Raw genomic sequence first — 22,147 nt, 5'->3', positions numbered from 1 at the left:
AAAAAAAAAAGACAAATTTTTCAATCTGCTTTTACTTGTCTATTTTCCTTTCATTTAACAGGCAAGGAGACAGTTCTCTATTCACGAGTTCACTCCCCACATGTCCAGGCCTGGGCCAGGCCAAAGCCAGGAGCCCCATCGGAGTCACCCCCACGTGGATGGCAGGGATCCAACTACCTGAGCCATCACCACATGCCTCCCAGGGCGTGCAGTGCAGGAAGCTGGAATCAGGTGCAGAGCTGGGACTTGAACCGGGCATTGGCAGACAGCACTGGGGCATCCCAAGCGGCTACTTCACAGCTGCTCCAAATCCCTACACCACCTTCGACGTCTTCAAATGGGGAAGAGAAGATTCTACACGGCCGCAGCTGTCACTAGCACGAGTGTCCTTAGCGAGAATCGACATCAAAGCCCTGACCGTGAGCCACAAAGCCACGCACCTCCCCTGGGGAGGACACGGGCGCAGGAGCAGCTGGCCAGCGGTGAGCTGAGCACCCACAGCGGGGGACCCCACAGATGCCGTTCCGCAACTGGAGGAGTCAAAGGGTGGAGAGGGCACCTGGGCCAAACTAAACGCCTGTTTTGCTGGCCCTGCCCAGCCAGACCGCCCCGAGCCTGCCTCCGTCGCCTCCAGGCGGCCCCTGCTTCTGTGGCGCCTCTGTTTCCCATCAGGAAACGCGATTAGTCGTGGGTGGCAGGAAAGGGAGGCACCTTGGCCGTGCAGAAGCTGCTGGCTGGGTTGTGGGCACCTCAGTGAAAGTCTCCTTTGTGAGCCGGCTCCCAGCCTCAGCGAGGGTTTTCCGCTCTTCCCAGGCAGGGTGGGCTCCGGGGAGGGAGGCAGAGAGCGAGGCAGCGGGTACACAAGCAGGGGCCCAGCACAAAGTGGCCTGCCACCTGATACAGGCCCCAGACCAGCAGGGCACAGACAGAGCTCCATCCATATGGGCCGTGTGAGACTCACCCGGAGCAAGAAAGACGTGAGAATTCCGTGATGTGCCAACGTGCAGAGATGCCTGCCTCACAGCCAAGGCCTCGAACCCTTGCCAAACCGTGGGGGAGGGGACCCAGGGCAGCTCCTCTGCCATCCCTGCGCCAGTCTCAACCCCAAACACCATGGTCGGCTGAGGAAGACAGCACCGGGGGACGCACCATGCCAAAGGCTGGGAAAGACCAGCACATGCCCACTCCTCCAACCCTGGGTCTCACTCACCCCACCTCGGGGACCCCAGCAGAGGCCAGTGGGGGAACAGGCAGGGGACACTGCTGACAGGAGGGGGAAGAAGGCAGAGGAAGAGGCAGTATGGGGGGAGCTGCTGGCTGGCTTTTAACCACCTCCTGGCGAGCGGTTCCAGGGTCTGCCGTGGGGCCGACGTATCAGAGACCATGGAGGACGCCCTCTGACACGGGCCAAGCACGGTCACCTTGAGACGCAAAGGCTCTCGGGAAATGCAGCGGGGGCTGGGGGCAGCACAACGGCAGGGGGCGGGGTTTAGTTAGCACCTCCCACATGACAGGGCTGGATTTGTTAGCACCTCCCACGTGACAGCCCCACGGCTAACCCTGGCTGGATAAAGGGGAAAGCAACTGCTCCACAGGCAGCTCAGGTAGGAGGCTACAGAGCGCCAGGGACCAGGACGCTGAGCGCACAGCGATGGCAGCACTGGGGCTCCGTGTCGTCCATCAACACTGCATCATCGCCTCGGAAAAAGCAAAGCCTAGAGGACCGCACGCTCAGCGGCACCCACAGAACAAGCAACACAAATGTCACAAAACATACACTGTCGCCCCCGCCACCAGCTCAGCCAAGGCCGAAGTGTGGAGACGCCATGCGAAGGGACGCAGGCTCCACGGAGGTGCATGCACACAGGCGATGCCACCTCTCCAGCCACCACGCTGGACCGGCGATGGCTCTGCTGCTACCACTGCCATCCCACTCAGGCCCACCTCCCACCACGGCCCGGCCGCATTGTTCACGGTCATGAAAGACCAGGACTCCTCTGTGTCCATCAGCCAGGAGCTGGTTTCAGGACTTAGTCTAAGGAAAACCCAAAACCGCGTGGTGAAGGAGAAAGCTCCGTGTGCTGGCGGGGAGCGTCTCTGAGAGGCACTGTGGTGTAGACGGCTGAGCAAGCTGAACCACGTGTGCTCACACACCCCTCGCACCTCTGCCCGGCCCTCACATCGTGGCTTTTAGCTCGATCCACTTCATGGCTAGTCCCTCTCCCACTACAAAGCAAGGGCAGGCGGCTCACTGATGGCGTTTACTGCTGCATCCCCGGGACGTAGGAGATGCTCAAATATTTGCAATGAGGTCCAGATGCCCATGGCAGAGTCAGTCCATCTAGCCTGGAATTTTCCACCAGAACGGAGACTCCCCCAGGAAGAAGCTGCTGTGGCCACTGGCCCCAGCACGTCACAGGGCACCGGCCACTTTGCAGGTCCAAGCTGACTTCCTGAGGATCTTGCCCACCGCAAAGCGTGCCCCAACCCTCCTCGGAACGGAGTAAGGAGAGTCCAAGAAGAAGAAAACGCAACGTACGTGAGCGACTCTTACCTGTTCCTTCTGGTTTGATCCACGGAGTATATCTGCTTCCTGAGCCAGCTGGGGAGAGATTAGAGACACGAGAGAGAGACAAAGAGAGGGAGTGAGACAGCCGTCTGCAAGTCTAGGTGAGCTCTGGGCGTGAGGACGAGGGCAACTAGAACAGAAAGGATGCGCCTCCAACTCTGCAAGGCTGAGTCCGGGCGGCAGAAGTGCCCCATCTGAGCCAAGAGGGCTTTCTTTAAACTGACAAATCACTCTGGTGATAATGGCCAATTGCAAAATGCTGGTATGAAAAGACAGTGCACAGTGGGGCCTTTGGGCTACTGGGGGAAGAATCCCTGGTAGCTCAATTCCACCCAGAGGCCTGTGATCCTGAAGGGACAGTCCCCAGAGCACTGTCCTCACCCACGAGGGTGCGACAGCTGGGGACCCTCCTGGCACCAAGGAAATCCTTTAGGAGAACGGCTTCTCCCGCACCCCCGACACACACCCCAGTGGACAGCTCCAGTTCTAATGCAGGGCCCCAACACACCAACGTGAAAACCAGCACAGAGGGCCACCTACTGGGAAACCCCACTGGGCACCCAACTGCATCCAGGACACTCAGTGAGCCTCCAAGAGGCAACGTCCCATTTCTCTGCCCTTCAGCCCGTGCTGGCCATGGAGAGAAGAAATGAGTAGGTGAGCGGAGACAGAGAGAAACGGGCCAGCACCACGTACCTCTCAATGATGGTGGGCGTGGACGCACTCATCACTTCCTGGTGTAAGATTTTCAAGCCCGAGAGCCACTTGATGGCATCCTCTTTGGAGTCAGCTGCAGCAAGGCATGGGGACAGAAGTGCTGTGTTAATTCCCGTCAAAACCTCAGCTTAGAGACCCAAGGCCCGGGCAGGCTAGGACATGGCAGAAGCCAGGGCCCATCTCTAGTTTTGCAGGAGGGCACCCAAGAAAGCAGCTCCCTCACTCTTACCTGGTTCACATCTGAGACAAGGCCACACACCCATGACGCGCTTGCTCCTGCAGTGGTCACGAGCAGGCTAGTTCCCATGCCCAAGCAAACTTGACACATGGGGAAACCAAGTCTGAACCGGGTTCAGTGATACATCCAAGGCCACCAGCCTCCAAGGGGCCAACACGAACTGGATGTTTGTGACCCCTCAGAATTCAAATGGTGTTACCCTCATCCCCAACATGATGGCGTTCATGTGGGGGGCCTGTGGAGGGTGACTGGGTTCAGACAAGACCATGAGAGAGAGAAGAACAGAAAGCAAGACCACGGCCCACGGCCCCCTCGCTATCCAGGCACACACGGAGGAAGGGCCTGCGAGCCCACAGCACGGGGGCAGCTGCCTGCAAGCCACAGGAGAGAGCCTCCCCTGACCCAGCTAGGGGGAGTGCCTTAACCCCACCCTGGGCTTCCAGAACTATCAGAAAACACCCGCCGTGTTTCAGCCACCCAGTCTGACAGCCAAAGCAGACTCAGACCAGGGCAGACCCAGGATTTCACCCCAGCCTCCACGGCCCTCGCCTGAGCGCACCCTGAGTCTGTGGACCAAAAAGCTGAGGAATTCAAGCCCAGGCACTGGGCCAGGCCCGGGCAGGGGATCTCAGCCAGGCTCCTGTGGCAGAAGGGTCTTCGCAGACCCCAGTGCCTGCCTGGGTCTCATCCCAAAGGAGTGAAATCAGAAGACAGAGGTGGGCAGCCGGGCACAGGGGGAAGTTCCACATCCCCGGGTGTGCTGCCGGCATCCTGTGCCGCTGTCAAGCCAGGACCACACACCTGGGGGCTCCAAGTAACACAGGTTTCGCCCTTCAGTGCTAGAGGACAGACAGTTCCAAGGGGTTCCTCCTGGGATCCCTGGGCAAAGATCCGGCCCCTCGCTTTTCCCAGCTTTGAGAGGCCACCCACGCTCCGTGGCTCCTGTCCCCATGTCACCCTGACCGCTGTTTCTGTCATGACAGCTCCATGTCTGAGGCCGACTCAGCCGTGTGCCCCTTACAGGGCCCCTTGTGATGACACTGCGGCCACCCCATCTCGAGATCCTTAACATAACCACACCTGCCAAGCCTTGTCATCTGTGTCAGATGACAGCGGCCAAGTTCAAGGCTGCAGGATCAGGACATGAACATCTCAGAAGGGTGCGACTCAGCCTCCCACAGGCTCAGAGCTTCAGCTTTTGGTTTTGTTTTAGCAAAGAGTTGTAGCTCTTGGTCCTAGGCCTGAGGGCATCTGAGCCCTGAGCAGCGTCAGCATCTCTCCTGTTTCCAATGAGGCTGGGGTGAGCGCTGGGAAGCAGATGGCTCTAGTGGCCATGGGGAAAGCAGGGACAAGCGGTGGTTAAGAGCCAGGCATCTGGGGACAGATCACAGCTGGGGATGATCACAGCTCATGCACCACCGCACACCCCGGGCCTCACGTCCTCACAGTACAACAGAGGCAGCTGTGCACAGGCGTGGTCGAGCTGTGACCCTCTCCTCGGCACCAGGGACCTTGCCAATCTGAGCCAAGGAGGTTCCCAAAAGCTCGCAGGAAAGAGCAGTTGGAAGACGCTGTGACTTCTCAGGCATAGTCATGGCATGCCCAGTGCATTGCTTTTACTCATCCCACGCGGAGGGGGAGAAAACCCAGGCTCAGAGGGGCTCAGGGCCGGTGCCAGAGCTGGGGTCAGGGCAGATCCTGGTCTGGACCCTCTCCGCCACCTGAGGGAGCCCAGAATGGGCCAGACACCAAAGCTGGCATCCCGGGCTCCCAGGGTCTCCCTTCCAGGAGCAGGCGCCCCGGCTCAGCCTTCAGTGAGGCCGAGGGCACGGGGTCCTGAATGCTCACGGGTGTGAGGCCCAGGTCTCCTGCTCCACCTCTCCTGCCCTCCACATACCACAAACAGGACATCCGCTCGGCACTTCCCACACCCAGCTCCCTACGTCCCCCTCTAGGGCCCGCACTGCCCTCTCTCTCCCCCTCCCAACTCCTACTGAAGCCTCAACACCCAGTTCAAAGGTCACCTCTGCACCAAGAACGAACGAGGCACCCCGAACTCACAGAGCGCACGCTGCACCCACTACACAGGAACGGCAGCTCTCACCGCAGGGCACTGTGGCTGCCCGTCCACACGTGGACAGTGAGCCTCCTCGGAGTAGCAATGGGGTCTCACCCATCGCCCCCTTTTTTTTTTTTTTAAAGATCTATGTGTTTATTTGAAAGACAGAGTTAGAGAGAGAAGGAGAGGCAGAGACAGAAAGAGATCTTCCATGTGCTGGTTCATGCCCCGCATGACCACAGCAGCTGGGGCTGGGCCGCCCACATGGGTGGCAGCGGCCCAGTTACGGGGACCACATTCTGCTGTTTCCCCAGGTACATCAGCAGGGAGCTGGATCAGAAGTGGAGCAGCTGGGACGTGAACCTGGCACTCATCTGGGATGCTGGCATCGCAGGCTGCAGCTTACCCTGCTGCAACCAGTGCTGGCCCTTAGCCATCCTTCTAAGCCTGCTGAGGTCCAGCGCAACCCAGCTAGGGACCCACGCTCCCAAGACGCTTGTGAAGAGTAAATTCAGATGAGGAAGTCCTATGTGACTCCATTAAATGTCTATCTCACAACTCTTAGTGCCCTCACTTCCCTGGTTCGCTTCCAACAGTACTTATTCTCTCTCATCAGTCGTGATTATCAGTTCGATTCCAAGTCTACAAATTCTAGGACTGGACCTGAAAGGAAGCACAGCTTCTGCCTCTGGCAAAGCACCTGAACTTCCTCACAGTGCCATTCCCGCCTCCTGCCTCCCGCTCAGTGATACATTCACAGGGATGGCCAGAAACTTCACCCACAGACACGCAGGTCTGTGTTTGTGCCCACACGCACACATATGCAGGTGCACGCACACAAACGCAGGTGCACGCAAGTGTGCGTGCAATGCCAGATCTCGGGACAGGTCCTGCAGATCAGTGTCAGGTTTTCACTGCGGCCTGTGCTGGTAGAAGGCAGCTCTCATTTTTCACCTGACAGAGCCTGGCCTGCACTGGTTAAAACTTCTAACCTTTAACGCAGCGCTCAGCCTGAGCCAGGGAGATGCTGAACACACTCCTCATTTCCCAGTGAGAAAGGCAGCATCCTTCTCTGTGTGCCACAGCTGAGCAGCCTGCAGCTCAGAGAGGTTAAGTATCCTGCCCAAAAATGCACAGCCAAAGAGGCAAAGCTGGGATCCACATTCTTGGTGCCCCAAACACACACGAGCAGGCAGGCAGCTGTGAGCATCTGAGGACTGGAGAGCACCCTAGCAGGGAACCGAGGTGTGGCGTGGGAGACAAGCCCAGGAGCAGGCACCCACCTGCCAAGCTGAGTGTGCTGAGAACGAACTGGGTGCCGTACAGGAGGGTGAAGCAGCAGTCTTCTTTCTGGCGCACTGCTTTCGCACGCTCGAAATCCTTGGAGTTCTTTCCCGGACGGATTTCCTTTATGTCCATGATATCCACTAAAAGGCAACCACAGGAGCCGATGAGAAGCTGGATCTCCACCGGGGATACGGCCACACACCCGCTGCCCACACTCATCCCCCAAAGACACCAGACGCCATCTCTGCACCTGAGTCTCCACTCAAGCTCAGGACCAACTCCCGGAGGCCGACAGAAGGCCAAGGGCCTGCCCGGATGTTTCCCACTGGCCCCAAGCCCTGCAGGATGACGGGCGTGGGACTGATCCAGGGACCAGCACGTGGCCCGGGCTGCACCACCAGCATCCTCTCGGGACGAATGTGGCCAGGGCACCTGGTGACATCTCCCCCACTGCTGCTGCCCAACTGGGACTAACAGACACCATCCTGCTGCCCCACTGAAGTCCCTGGGTCCAGTGGGGCTCGAAGACCGTTCCACCTCTGGACGGTGCTGCTCACATTAAACCACTAACTTCTCTTTTCCACTTAGGTGAGTGTGAGATCGAGTTCTGGTCCCTTGTCCTCCAAGCGCTGGCTCAACCATTTCAGTACACTGGCCAGAGAAGCGAGGCCCAGAGGCCCTAAGAGTGGGGCAGGAAGTCCCAGCTGCAACCTGGAACTGCAGCAGTGGACAGCCAAGTCCAGACAGGTGAGGGAGCGTTTGATCAGAATCGTCCACATTCATCATGTGCAACATGTTCTAAAATCTGTGTACGCCGTGAGAAGGCTCAGCCGAGCCGCTGAGCACACCCATGGTCTCAAATTCTCATTTTTTATTTTATTTCCAGCAGACACGGAGAATCTAATCCGGGTGATTTCAAAAACACAATGCGCTGCTCTCAGCCAGTCAGCAAACACGCTGGTGCTCTGCAATCCAATGGAAACAGCCGGAAGGGCTCGCCACCATTCCCACACCGGGAGCCGGCGGGAGGGGCAGAGAACTAGAACTAAGGAAAGGCAGATGGAAGGAACTGGAAGCTCTCAGCGTCTCACCACAGCCCCAGCTCCGCAGACCACAGTTCTGGGGACAGCTCAGGGAGCCATGGGAGAAGCCGTGAGTAAGCAGAGTACGGGCTACGTCCCACCTGCGCGTGGTCACAGGTGCCGAGCTCTCTATGGCTGATACCGTTAGAAAGCAGAACCCGCACCCAAATAAAGACAAAATTTGTTTACAAGATTTTAGTTATTTATTTGAGAGGCAGAGTTACAGACAGATAGAGGGAGAGACAGACACAATGTTTTCCATCTGCTGTTTCACTCCCCAAATGGCTACAACAGTTGGAACTGGGCCAATCCGAAGCCAGGAGCCAGGAGCTTCTTCTGGGTCTCCCACATGGGTCCAGGGCCCCAATCACTCAGGCCGTCTGCTGCTGCTTTCCCAGGCCACAGTAGAGAGCTGGATCTGACGAGGAGCAGCCGGGACTAGAACTGGTGCCTGTATAGGATACCGGTTCCACAGGCTGAGTCTTGGCTCACTATACCACAGCACCGGCCCAAGACAAATATTTTTTAAAAGATTTATTTATTTATTTATTTAAAAGGCAGAATTGCAGATAGAGAGAAATGGAGTGACAGAGGCAGAGACAGAAATCTTTCATCTGCTGGTTCAATCCCCAAATGGCCACAATGGCCAGAGCTGGGCCAGTCTGAAGCCAGGAGCCAGGTGCTTCTTCCAGGTCTCCCATGTGGGTGCAGGGGCCCAAGCACTTCGGCCATCTTCTACTGCTTTCTCAGGCCCATTAGCAGGGAGATGAATAGGAAGTGGAGCAGCCAGGACTCGAACCAGCACCCACATGGGATGCCGGCATCATAGACGGCAGCTTTATCCGCTACACCACAACGCTGGCCCCAAGCAACACCAATGAACACACACAGAAGTGAGTGTGTGTGCAAAGTGGTGAAGTCTATCATTTATCTCACAGCATCCCTGCAGCACCTGTGTCCTGGCTGTGCAAACCACAGCTCTAAATGGTATCACCCAGGGAAGCCAGAGAAATGGCCCAAGGAGCTCTGCTCTCTCTGTAGCATCGGCTTGAGCCAAAACTATTTCCAGACAAGAGGTTTTCAGAATCACTCAGCAACTGCGGTGGCCCCGTCCCGGGGTACAAGGTATCTCTAAACTTTGGTGGGGTGAGAGGTGGGGCTGGGAGGATGCCCCCAATCTCCACCCAACCCACAAACCAGAGGACTTCTTTCTCCTCTCTCATCCTTGTTCCTTAAACACAAACAAAATCCAGATCCATCTGGCACGCTGAAATTCCTAACTTTCCAGAAGGAAATTGACACTGTTGATTTACCTCTGTTAGCAATTCCCTGGGACCATCAAGGCACTCGGGTGCCTGGGCACCATCAACCATACCCAGCCGACTGCCAGCCACGAGGCTAGACTTTAAAGCAACATTCTTGTTCTTTCTTTAAACATTTATATATTGTTTTCATTTTCATCTACTTGAGAGACAAAGACAATCAAGTGTGATGATTCTTTCCCAGTGAAAAGTCTCCAGAAGGTAATCATCCTTGTAGCACAATTATAATAAATGATAAATCTTGCATAAATTACAATAAAAATGCAGCATGCATACACAACTAAAGAAATTTCCAGACAGTGCAACACTGTCTTCCAGCAAAGTCTCATCAGTTTTACTCTGCATCCGTCCGCGGCTACTGGATTCCGTGGTCCACCACGATCCAGCACACAGCGGGAAGCCAGCCCGGTCATCCTTGTGAACACACACACTCACCGGCTCCACTGCTCGGCACCAAACATTCCCGTGATGCCCCACTCCTGTCAGGACTCTGCTGACCTCTGCCAGCCCAACTGTGTGCCCTTGCCCCCATTACCCAGAGATGCCAGCCCCTCTCATGGGCTCCAGCGGGTCCCGCTCACTCCTACCAGCCACAGGACCACTCTCGTCCAGGTCAGCTGCAGGCCCTCCCTTCCAGTATCAGCTCAGTCACCAGCACACTCAGAAAACCTCCCAGTTCCTACTTCTACAAGACCAAGCGCCTGTTCTCAACACACCAGTGACAAGCAATTATCCACAGACTCACCACTCTTTTTCTAGACCGTCAGTTCCAGGCAGGCAGCGACTACACACACTTCCCCTCCCTAAACAGAGTGGCTAAGGCACAACAGGGCCCAATCAACAGGTGCCGGGAGAGGAAGGAGACAGAGAGATAGGGGCACAGACGGGCTGACCTGGAGACGGGACAGAGAGGAAGCAGACGGGAGCCCAAGGCAGGTCGAGACACACAGATGGGACAGGAGACAGCCAAGATACAAACAGTGCCAGAGAGAGGCAGAGACAGAGACCGGGCGGAAAGAAAGCACGAGCCACGGCAGCAACGCTGGCAGCCTGGGCATCCACGCCCCTTCCACTGCCCGGCAACAAGCGCCCTCTGGAGCCGGTCCTGCCCAGGAAAGGAGACCAGGCGTCAGCCACCGCGTCCAGGACCACCGCGTCCAGCACCGGCCGCCTTCCCGTGCCTCCCACCTCTCCCTCCCTCTTCTCCCTGGGGAAGAACTGGCGTGCCCCTCGTGTCTGTCAAGAGCCTCTTTCCCCACTGAGCTGTGGAGGATGAGCTGAAACTCGCGTGGGTCCCTTTCTAGTCTCTTTGTCCCATTCCACCGAGCGAATCGTCTGTTCTGCCGCCATCACCCTGTCCTGATCATCGCTGCCTTACAGTAAGTTTAGAGCTCAGGCACTGTCCCTCCTCCAATGTGTTCTGCAGCACTGGCTTTGCTACTTGAACTCTTTCGCCTCTCCAGAAAGACGTGCGGGTAACTGCTGAGGGCTGAGACGCGGCGCAGAGGTCTCGCGTGTCAGAGTTCCTGGGTTTCAGTCCTGGTTCTTCTTGTGATTCTCGCTTCGCACTAAAGCCCACCCTGTGAAGCAGCAGGTGCTAAGTCAGGTATCTGGGTCCCTGCCACCTTGCTGGGAGGCCCAGAGTGGGCGCCAAGCTCCTGACCCAGCCTCAGCTGTTGTACACATTTGGGGAGTGAACTAGCCAACAAAAGGTCAGTCTCTGTCTCTGTCTCTCAAAGAGTTGAAAATAAACTCTAAAAACTTTTAAAGAACAAGCTGGAGGGCGGGCATTATGGAATAGCAGGTAAAGCCACCACCTACAATGCCGGCATCCCGTATGGGCACCCGATCAAGTCTGGGCTGCTCCGCTTCTGATCCAGCTCTCTGCTAATGCACTTTGGAATGCAGTGGAGGATGGCCCAGGTGCTTAGGCCCCTGCACCCACGTGGGAGACCCAGAAGACACTCCAGGCTCCTGGCCTCAGACTGGTGCAGCTCTGGCTGTTGCAGCCATTTGGGGAGTGAACCAGCAGATGGAAGCTCATTATGTCTCTCCCCTTCTCTCTCTCTAACTCCGCCTTTCAAGTAATAATTTTTTTTTTAAAGAATAAGGTAAATTTTTGCCAAGAGACACAGAACAACTCGCTGGGGTTTTCTGATGTGATTTTTAATCAGAAAACTGTATTTGTTGTTCACCTGTTTCCTGGCAGACAACTCATAAACCCCTCGAACCCTCCCCTGCCACAACACATAAACACACACACACAATGTCAGATGCACTCAGTGCAGAGAAGACAGGGAGGAAAAAACACCTTGGCTTTTCCTTCCTCAGAGGTAAAGCATTTTCATGTTGCTTTGAGTGAACGAGAACAGGGAAAACGGTTTGGCCTGCTCCTGCCTCTCTCTTCGACTTCGACTCGCGTTGTGGTGAATCTCAGACCTGGACGAGCTTTTCCTACCCTGGAACTTGGACTGTCTGTCCATCCATCATCCGTTCACAGGTTAGCCAAGCCAGGCAGTCTGCTGGATGTGCAGACACGGGTCTCATCCTTGAGAATAAAATGAGGACTGCAGTCACAGAGTGGAGCGCTGACTGCGCGCTGGGCACACTGCTGACACTTTGCACAGCACGGAGCTGTAGGCTGGTTCCCTGGAGGGAGACCCTGAGGCAGGGACCCTTGCCCAGGTGTCTTCTGCGAGGAGCACAGGGGCAGGAAGGGGCGAGAGGAGAAGCTACACAAGGTCTCAGCTGGAGGAGCAGGCAAAGGGGCTCTGGAGCATCACTGACCCCAGGGAAGTGGGTCCTCACGGAGACTGGGAGGCTGACCTCTTCCCCAACCTGTCAGCGAGGCCCTGGCTGCTGCGTGCTGCGAGGGCTCCCTCCCGGTGACCACAGCAGCCAACAGCCCGGCAGCTGGGAGACAGGTGCGCAGGCCTGGTATCAGGAAATGGGTGGGGCACAGCAGCATCCTCTGTGCTGGCTTGCTCTTCCTCATTACCACAGGGCAGGGCTGAAAACTGCCCTTCTGGAACAAACGAGGGAGCCGAGACACGGAGAAGAAAAGATGGTGGCCAAGGCCACCAGCCAGCAGGGGGGAGAGCCAGGACGGGGACCTTGACTCACTGCCAAGCAGGTGACTCTAGGAAGCAAGAGAAGAACCTGTGCCCCGTTCCCTCCTTCACCTACTACAGGCACACACACACACACACACACACAGCTGCCTCTGGCCCACGGATCTCATTTACATGGCCTTCCTTCTCCACCTCCTCCATCGCCACACCCACCGCACGAAGCTCTGCGCTGGCACTCAGCACCAACGGTGGGGACGGGCTGATCCATTTACCTGTGCACCTGCTCCCTCTTCCTCTAAGACCTGGGAGCACAGGACTCATGCCTGCCTCACTCACAAGCTCTGGAGTCAGAGATACCACCTCCCTCCCTCCCTCCCCCTCCATACACACACACACACACACACACACACAGACTTCAAAAAATTCATGGAAAATGAGTTTTATCTTTTAATTTCATTTTCCACAAACTCTTCCTTAAACGTTCAGCTTCTTTTAAATTTTTTTGAAATTATCATTTTATTTGACATTCACAGAGGAAGAGAGATCTTCCATCTTATGGTTCACGCCCCTAACTCGCGCAACAGTTGGGGCTGGGCCAGGCTGAAGCCAGAAGTCCAGATTTTTTTTTTTTTTTTTTTTGACAAGCAGAGTTAGTGAGAGAGAGAGACAGAGAGAAAGGTATTCCTTTTCTGTTGGTTCACCCCCCAAATGGCCGCTACGGCCAGCGCTGCGCCGATCCGAAGCCAGGAGCCAGGTGCTTCCTCCTGGTCTCCCATGCAGGTGCAGGGCCCAAGCACTTGGGCCACCCTCCACTGCCTTCCTGGGGCACAGCAGAGAGCTGGACTAGAAGAGGAGCAACCAGGACAGAATCTGGCTCCACAACCAGGACTAGAACCTGGGGTGCTGGCACCACAGGCGGAGGATTAGCCAAGTGAGCCGAAGTGCCGGCCAGAAGTCCAGAATTTAATCTGGATCTCCCACATGGATGACAGGGGGTCCAAGCACCTGAGCCATCGCCTACTGCCTCCCAGGGTACACATTAGCAGGAAGCTGGAGTCAGGAGTGGAGACAGGACTAGAAGAATCCAAGTACTTATGGGATGTGGGCATCCCAAGTGGCATCTTAACCGAACACCCACTGTGGCACAAAGTTTGTGAATTATCCTTATATAGAAAATGGGTTTATTAGGTTACGGTCATGTACCATAAAATTCATCCATTTGAAATGTACAATGAGCCTGTTTTTAAGATTTTATTGATTTATTTGAGAGGCAGGGTCACAGAGAAAGGGCGGGGCAGAGGAAGGTCTTCCAGCCACTGGATTACTCTCCAAATGGCTGCAATGGCCGAAGCCGCACCAATGCAAATCCAGGAGCCAGCACATACGTGAGTAGTCCTAGCTCCATTTTTCCCTCTCCGGATCATGACAACAAGCCTACAAGTAATGGCTTCCAGAGCTAGATAATTTAGAAATTAAAGTGAGGAGACCTCTACATGGAGAAGTAAAGTGTGTGTTTAATACAGCACGGTATTCCTTAGGTACGTTACAGGCTACTTTAAACCATGTGGGTCGGGGCCAGTGCTGTGGCGCAGTGGGTTAACGCCCAGGCCTAAAGCACCGGTATCCCATATAGGTGCTGGTTCGATACCTGGCTGCTCCACTTCTGATCCAGCCCCCTGCTGTGGCCTGGGAAAGCAGTGGAAGATGGTCCAGGTCTTTTAGCCCCCTGCATCCACGTGGGAGACCTGGAGGAAGCTCCTGGCTCCTGGCTTTGGATCAGTGCAGCTCTGCCGTTGCAGGAAATCGGAGGATGAACCATCGGATGGAGGACCTCTCTCTGCCTCTCCTCTCTCTGTGTAACTCTTTCAAATAAAAATAAATAGTTTTTAAAAAAATCATGTGAGTCACACTCCAACATGGCTACATTTCCATGTTGGTAGCAGTGCCGACAACACTGGACAGCTTTAACGATATTTGAAAGCCATGTTCGTGTGCTTAAACTAGGTATCAGAACTTCAGGAAATCTTGATATGATCCCCGTTCTGGACACTTCATGTCCACAGACTCATACACAGTGTGGCCTTCTATGTCTGGCTTCTTTCCCTTGGGACAATGCTTTGGCCTCGTCCGGATGTAGCTTGGGTCAGCGCTTCACTCCTCTCTGGATGACTCGCAGTCCCTGTATGGACACGCCGCCTCTGATCCATCCAGCACTCAGTGATGGACGTCGGGCTGTCTCCACCCACTACTGCCATGAACATCCTCATACAGGTATGTACGTGAATGCCTGTTTTTGATCAACTTGGGTCCGTCCTAGGAGGGAGACCAGTTTTTTTGTTTTGTTTTTGTTTTTGTTTTTGTTTTGACAGGCAGAGTGGATAGTGAGAGAGAGAGACAGAGAAAAAGGTCTTCCTTTTTGCCATTGGTTCACCCTCCAATGGCCGCCATGGCTGGCACGCTGCAGCCGGCGCACCACGCTGATCCAAAGCCAGGAGCCAGGTGCTTCTCCTGGTCTCCCATGGGGTGCAGGGCCCAAGCACTTGGGCCATCCTCCACTGCCTTCCCGGGCCACAGCAGAGAGCTGGCCTGGAAGAGGGGCAACCGGGACAGAATCCGGCGCCCTGACCGGGACTAGAACCCGGTGTGCCAGCGTCGCTAGGTGGAGGATTAGCCTATTGAGCCGTGGCGCCAGCCAGGAGACCAGTTCTATCCTCACCACATGGATGCAGGGTTGACAACGGCCCACATAGGGTCCCCCATGCCATGAGACCATCTTGCCATCCAGGCCAGGAATGACACCCAGCCTGCACCTCCTAGGATGAAAAGGTAGAAGTGGAGCCACCCCCCACCCCTGCCAAACCGTTCAGAGCCATTACAAGGAGTCTTAAAAATGGAAAATGTATATTATGCAAAAAAACTATGCAAGGATCTCACATTTTTTGGCACTGAAACATAATTCCATTTTCCATGAACTTTCCTGAGTGTCCTCCTATTGGCACTTCCCAGGCCTGTGGATGAGGGCCAGAGGCACAGGGGTCTGCCCAGCGCCCAGAACCACCTCCCCCCAAAACACACACAACCCGACAACCAGAAGCCCTGGGCGGCAGGAAGGAAATCGCTCACCAGCCACAGTGGTTTAGTTCAGGCATCTTTGTCGACATGTCCAGCACCTGATCGTGCATCAGGCAGGCTCCCCAGCTCCGAGCTGACCCCACCACCCACAGCGGGCAGAGCTGTGCGGAGCAGGTAAGGCCACTGTGCTCCAGCAGGTTCATCCAAACCCTCATTCTGTCTTGAGGTTAAGATCCAAGTGTTGGCCGGCGCCGTGGCTCAACAGGCTAATCCTCCGCCTTGCGGCACCGGCACACCGGGTTCTAGTCCCGGTTGCCCCTCTTCCAGGCCAGCTCTCTGCTGTGGCCCGGGAGTGCAGTGGAGGATGGCCCAGGTCCTTGGGCCCTGCACCCCATGGGAGACCAGGATAGGCACCTGGCTCCTGGCTTCGGATCAGCACGGTGTGCGGGCCGCAGCGCGCCAGCTGCGGCGGCCATTGGAGGGTGAACCAACGGCAAAAGGAAGACCTTTCTCTCTGTCTCTCTCTCTCTCCTCTCTCTCACTGTCCACTCTGTCAAAAAAAAAAAAAAAATCCAAGTGCTGAAGTTGCAAGCTCAGTGCCAGGGACCCCATGTCGGGAGCAGCAGTGTGGCCAGTGAGTCTGTGAGCAGCCTGTGCACCCAGCTCGCCCACCGACAGCAGGTGGCTCTGGGCACCAACCTCACTTCTCTGGGCGTCAGTTTCCCTGTGTGAACATCCAGGGCCATGACAGTACTTAGCTCAAGGTGCTCATGTGAGGATTACATGACGGGGTGGGGGGGGACGGGCCAGGTTGAAAGAGTACACAACAATGTTGAGTCACAAAGATGTAGAAACATCTATGCATTTGTGAAGTCTTGTTTTAAGTCATTAACACAGCCTAACAAAGCTGGATACATAAAAGGCATAAAAAATAGCACAGGGTCTCAATTTGTTCGTTGTGAAAACCTAGGCAGCGATCCTTACAAACTAACGTGGGAAGAATTCTGTAGTCGCACACGCAAACAAGTACACACAAGGATGCTTCCAAAAGTGCACGGAAAACGGAATTTTGGGGCAAAAAAAATTGGAAATCCACAGGTTTTTTTTCAAAATATGCATTTTCCGTGAACTTTCTGAAGGCCTTTTCTAAGTGTGCATATATACTACACGCGTGTATTGCTACTCCAATTCTCACTGTGTGCACATCCACGATCACTTACAAACGTTTTTGACCCAAGACACACCTCCAGATCCCGCAGATGCGTGGAAGGGTCCACAGAGCAGGTGCACACCACTCCGTGACGGGACAGGAGCCCGCCCGGCGTCGCCCACGCTGAAAACCATCGAGCCCTGAACCCAGAGCCCCACTCGCCCTCAAATCCTTCCTGAGCCTGGTGTTTGCTCCTGACAGGCAAACAACCACCAGGCTCCGACTTCAGCGAGATGTTTTGCATTTCTACAGATCATTTCATTGTGATTTCCATCACAGCACAAGTGGTCTGAGCAGAAAGGAAACCCTAAGTCAGAACCGTTCCTGAACACTGTCCGACGCCACACCCTCAGCAAAGGCAGTCAGTGACGAGCCCACTTGGGCACCCGCCAAGTAGGTGCTTGTGGCTACAGGGCATCCATGCAAAGCAGCAGGACAGAGGGCTGCGTGCAGGTTCTCAGGAGTGTTAAGTGATGCTGAAGAAATCGGTCGGGGTCGCATAGTTGGCCATGCATCAGGAATGTCTGTGTAGTGTGATGTAATCAATCCACTGCTCTAACGAAGCTGCTCTCCAACACGTCTTCAGGAACACGTCTGGCCTAAGGAAGGACACCCATGTATGCATGAGTGCACACATGTGTGTAAAGGCGTGAGAAAAGATACGAAGAGATCCCCTCCCATGGGCTGACTACAGGCATCACCAAGGGCAATGGGGAGGGGTGAACAGGGGCAGGGTGGGGGCTCTGTCTGTGCCGGCTGGGAGGTGTGCCGAGGGCACGCAGCCATGGGAACGAGCCTGTCCTGGGCAGGCTGTGGCTGGCAGAACCGGGCCGTGCACTCCAGCACAGCTGGGCTCGGGGCAGGGCTTCCTGCTTGGAGAGTGAGACCACAGCCACAGAAGAGGCTCAGACACTGCCCTGCACAGCCCACCGCTTCCCGGCATCACCTCGGCTCCCCCCACGCGCAGCCGCTCTTCCTGCCACCACGGCCCCAAGCAGCGCCCTCTCCATCTATCACCTTCAGACACTTCAAAGTGGGGAAAGGGGGCCTGGCCCCCACACACATCTCGAAACTTCTCTCCCTTCCACCTCACCCACTGACACCTGCACTGGCAGCAGCTGGGACCCCTCTCCAAAGTCCTGTCTCCTTTCTCCTCCCACTCTGGGTCTGCAGCTTCTCTCTAGGCCACCGGAACATCCTACTACCCGTGACTTCAAGAACACAGACGGCCTTTCCCCAGTGCCCGCCCCCAACCACACGCTGCAGCATCTTCAACAAACCTAACAAAAACATCTCCCAGGAGCCCAAGACTTCCAAGGTCAAGGCCGGAAGACAAAAGGTACGGATACCTTCCAGCACCTGCTTGCCCCTCCTTCCCAACTCCCCATCTCCCCAGCCCACACAGAGCCAGAGACACGATCACAAAGCAGATGGATGTGACCCTGCCCAGGGAGCGAGAGTCTGGGAGGGAGGACAGACGTCCAAACCAGCCCACGGACGTGTGCAAATCTACACTTGCATGAAGGGGAGCAGCCGAGTGCACCACGGACACCAACCACCCAGTGAGGAAAAGAAAGGGCGTCTCGGCTGACTTCCAAAGACTGGAACTAACCAGGGCACGGGAGCAGGGAACCCTGTAGGAAATCCTGGAATCTCAAGGCCTCAGTGCAAATCCCAGCTGTGTTCCTCAGCAGTGTGTGGGGCAGAGGCACGACACCTGCCCTCTCATCACTCTCCCCCAACCTGCACTACCGAGCCACGAGTGCACGCCCAAGAGAAGAGCACCAAGCGAAAGCCGGCAGCCCCAGCGGGCCTCGGAGGTCAGCTTAGCTGTGAGGACGGTTGTTTGTTCGCACCGCCTCCAACACCGTCCTCACCGCGCTGGTTTCACTTTCAGTAAGAAGCCCTGGCCGGGGCTGCTGCTGCTGCCGCCAGCCCAGGACCCTGCTCTGAAACGCTGGGGCTCTGGGCTGTCTCAGAGACAGGCACCTGACGGGGCTCATCTCCGCGACAGACTGCACCGCAGCACTCAGCACTTCTGAAGCACAGAGCGGACCCGGGTTAAGGGCCACCCCTGCTCTCCCGGCTGCTTGACTTGGTGCGGCTTACTTTATTCTGTCTTGGCCTCACTTTCCCATTTGTAAAACGGTGGAATGACAGACACACCATAGGAAGATACACCCAATGAAACTCCGTGAAATATAAACTGCTCAAGTGCTTTAGGTTAAAAATCACTTTAAAGCCTGCAGAAGGGAAGTAAGGTTCCACTAAGCTTCTTTGTTAAAAATAATCAACAGTTTGGCTGGCGCCGCGGCTCACTAGGCTAATCTTCCACCTAGTGGCACTGGCACACCAGGTTCTAGTCCCGGTCGGGGCACCGGATTCTTTCCCAGTTGCCCCTCTTCCAGGCCAGCTCTCTGCTGTGGCCCGGGAGTGCAGTGGAGGATGGCCCAAGTACTTGGGCCCTGCACCCCATGGGAGACCAGGAGAAGCACCTGGCTCCTGCCTTCGGATAGGCGCAGTGCGCCGGCCGCAGAGCGCCAGCCGTGGCGGCCATTGGAGGGTGAACCAACGGCACAAGGAAGACCTTTTTCTCTGTCTCTCTCACTATCCACTCTGTCAAAATAAATAAATAAATAAATAATCAACAGAGGCTGGCACTGTAGAGCAGTGAGCTAAGTCACCATCCGTGATGCCAGCATTCCAAGTGTGTGCCGGTTCAAGTCCCAGCTGCTCCACTTCCAGGGCAGCTCCCTGCTAATGTGCCTGGGAGGAGAGCGGAAGATGGCCCAAGTCCTTGGGCCCCTGTCACCCACACAGAGACCTGAATGAGGTTCCAGACTCTCGGCTTCAGCCTGGCTCAGCCGCAACCATTGCAACCACCTGGGGAGCAGGTAGATCTCTCCCTCTCCTTCTCTGTCACTATGCTTCTCCAGGCGAGTAAATCTTAAAAAAACAGTCACAATAAACAAAGAGTGGGATTTAGCCTGTCAGTTACCATGCCTGGGTCCCACATGGCAGTACCTGGGTTCAATACCTGCCCGAGGCCCCAACTCCAGCTTCCTGCTAAAGCAGCCCCTGGGAGGCGGTGGTGAAGGCTCCAGGAACTGGGTTCTGGCCACCCACATGGACACCTGAGCCCAGCTCAGCCCAGGCCCAGGTACTGCGGGCATCACTTGGGGCGTGAACCAGAGCTACAGAGACGATGGGCAAACTCGCTGGCACTTCTCTCCCCAGGATGGGGGCAGGGAGCCCTTGCTGTGGGCCCTGTCGAAGAAGCACTGGCCATGCTCTTTCCAGCCTCCACGGCCTGCTCTGGGCCCACCTACCCCACACGGACCCTATTCCCCCCAGATGCCTGTGGGCATCCTCCAGTGCCAGCGACAGGGTGGGAAGGCAGGGCCCGAGTTCAGTTCTGTGCCAGGCTCTCAGCTGCCCGAGTTCCATCCCTCAGTTGTCTCCCAACTCAGAGACAAAGAGAAGCTTTATAAACAGGCCCTCTAAATCCCCAGCGTGGACCACCAAATAATCCTCTCTTGTTTAAAGATTTGTTTGGAAGTCCGAGTGGGGGCGGGGAGGGAGGGAGAAAGAAGAGGAGAGAAGGGGAGAGGGGGGAGACAGAGAGAAATCAATCTTCCATCCGCTGGTTCACTCTTCAAATAACTGCATTGCCCAGAGCTGGACGGGGTTGAAGCCAGGAACTTCATCTGGGTCTTCCACATGGGTGTGGGGTGCTAGGACTCAGGCCATCTTCCACTGCTTTCCCAAGGTACATTAGCAGAGAGCTGGATCAGAAGTGGAGCAACGGGGACTTGAACCAGAACACATACAGGATGCTGGTATCACGGGCAGCAGTTTAACCTGCCGCCGCCGCACCAGCCCCACCACACAAACCTTTCTACAGTCATAGTTTCAGGGTCATGTGGACTTGGTGACTTCTCCGTCCTGCTGGAAGCTAAGTGAGAACCCCAGCATGCATGGGACACGGAGCGTGGTCTTCCACGGTGCCCACCTCTTGGAGAGTCTGAATCGTGACGTATTTCAATTTGTGTCAGCCAAAGCTCACACCAGCACCCCCTGCCCTGTGAAAGAGAGCTTCCTTTCTCCATCAAACTGAGTTCCAAAATGCGAGCCAAGCCAGAAGTCTGTGTTATGCATACAACAGTGCAGGCGGTGCGCAGGGGATCAGGACTTGTTCAGGCACTGAGAGAGGACTCGCTACCTTCTTGGCAGCCCAGCAGGACATTAATCTGCTCCCCCCAACCAAGCACCACGTATGGGAATGACACAGGGCCTCAGCAGACCAAGACTCGACCCCACATCCACTTCTCCCCATGTGAATTCATCAAAATTTTTTTTCCATTGTGGAGCCACGTACGCTCTGCCACGGTTTCTCACGCTGCTGTTACTGGGTCATCACCGACGGAAAGCTTCCTGCTGGTGCTGCGTATTCAACTTTATTTTTCACATCAGCTCATCTGTTTCACTCAAAGAGATAGCTTTTTGAGATTTATTTATTTTTAAGATGGAGTTACAGTTATAGAGAGAGACAGAGAGACAGAGAGACAGAGAGAGAGGTCTTCCATGCATTGGCTCACTCCCCAAAGAGCCGCAATGGCCAAAGCTGGGCTGATCTGAAGCCAGGAGCCAGGAGCTTCTTCCGGGTCTCTCACACAGGTGCAGGGACCAAGCACTTGGGCCATCTTCTGCTGTTTTCCCAGGTGCATTAGCAGAGAGCTGGATTAGAAGTGTAGCAGCCGGGACTCGAACCAGTGTGCCCATATGGAATGCTGGCACCAGAGGCAGTAACTTTACCTGCTACACCACAGTGCCAGCTCCACAAATATGTTTTAAGAATGATTTTGGGGGCCGGCGCCGCGGCTCACTAGGCTAATCCTCGGCCTTGCGGCGCCAGCACACCAGGTTCTAGTCCTGGTCGGGGCGCCAGATTCTGTCCCGGTCGCCCCTCTTCCAGGCCAGCTCTCTGCTGTGGCCAGGGAAGTGCAGTGGAGGATGGCCCAAGTCCTTGGGCCCTGCACCCCATGGGAGACCAGGATAAGTACCTGGCTCCTGCCATCGGATCAGTGCGGTGTGCCGGCCGCAGCGCGCCGGCTGCGGCAGCCATTGGAGGGTGAACCAACAGCAAAGGAAGACCTTTCTCTCTCTCTCTCTCACTGTCCACTCTGCCTGTCAATAAATAAATAAATAAATAAATAAAAGAATGATTTTGGGCCGGCACCATGGCTTACTAGGCTAATCCTCTGCCTGCGGCACCAGCACCCCGGGTTCTAGTCCCAGTTAGGGCAGCGGTTCTGTCCCAGTTGCTCCTCTTCCAGTCCAGCTCTCTGCTGTGACCCGGGAAGGCAGTGGAGGATGGCCCAAGTGCTTGGGCCCTGCACCCGCATGGGAGACCAGGAGGAAGCACCTGGCTCCTGGCTTTGGATCGGCACAGTGCACCAGCCACAGCAGCCATTGGAGGGTGAACCAATGGAAGGAAGACCTTTCTCTCTGTCTCTCTCT

General features: G+C 55.8%; 1 protein-coding gene across 1 annotated transcript in view; it reads right to left on the bottom strand.

Moving 5' to 3' along the window:
* The window catches only part of PLCG2 (phospholipase C gamma 2), a 137,331-nt gene that overhangs the window by 69,468 nt on the left and 45,716 nt on the right, over positions 1–22,147 (bottom strand). The window contains exons 3-5 of the mRNA XM_002711657.6: positions 6,867–7,010; positions 3,266–3,359; positions 2,555–2,602 (exon numbers count right to left, since the gene is read on the bottom strand). Of these exons, the coding sequence (XP_002711703.2) occupies positions 2,555–2,602; positions 3,266–3,359; positions 6,867–7,010 (286 nt within the window). The remainder of the gene's footprint in view (positions 1–2,554; positions 2,603–3,265; positions 3,360–6,866; positions 7,011–22,147) is intronic.

Source organism: Oryctolagus cuniculus, chromosome 18, assembly GCF_051225735.1.
Source record: "Oryctolagus cuniculus isolate XC-2025 breed Fujian yellow rabbit chromosome 18, ASM5122573v1, whole genome shotgun sequence".
NCBI lineage: Eukaryota > Metazoa > Chordata > Mammalia > Lagomorpha > Leporidae > Oryctolagus > Oryctolagus cuniculus.
Note: the sequence above shows the minus strand (reverse complement) of the source record. Positions and strands in the feature narration are given on the sequence as shown.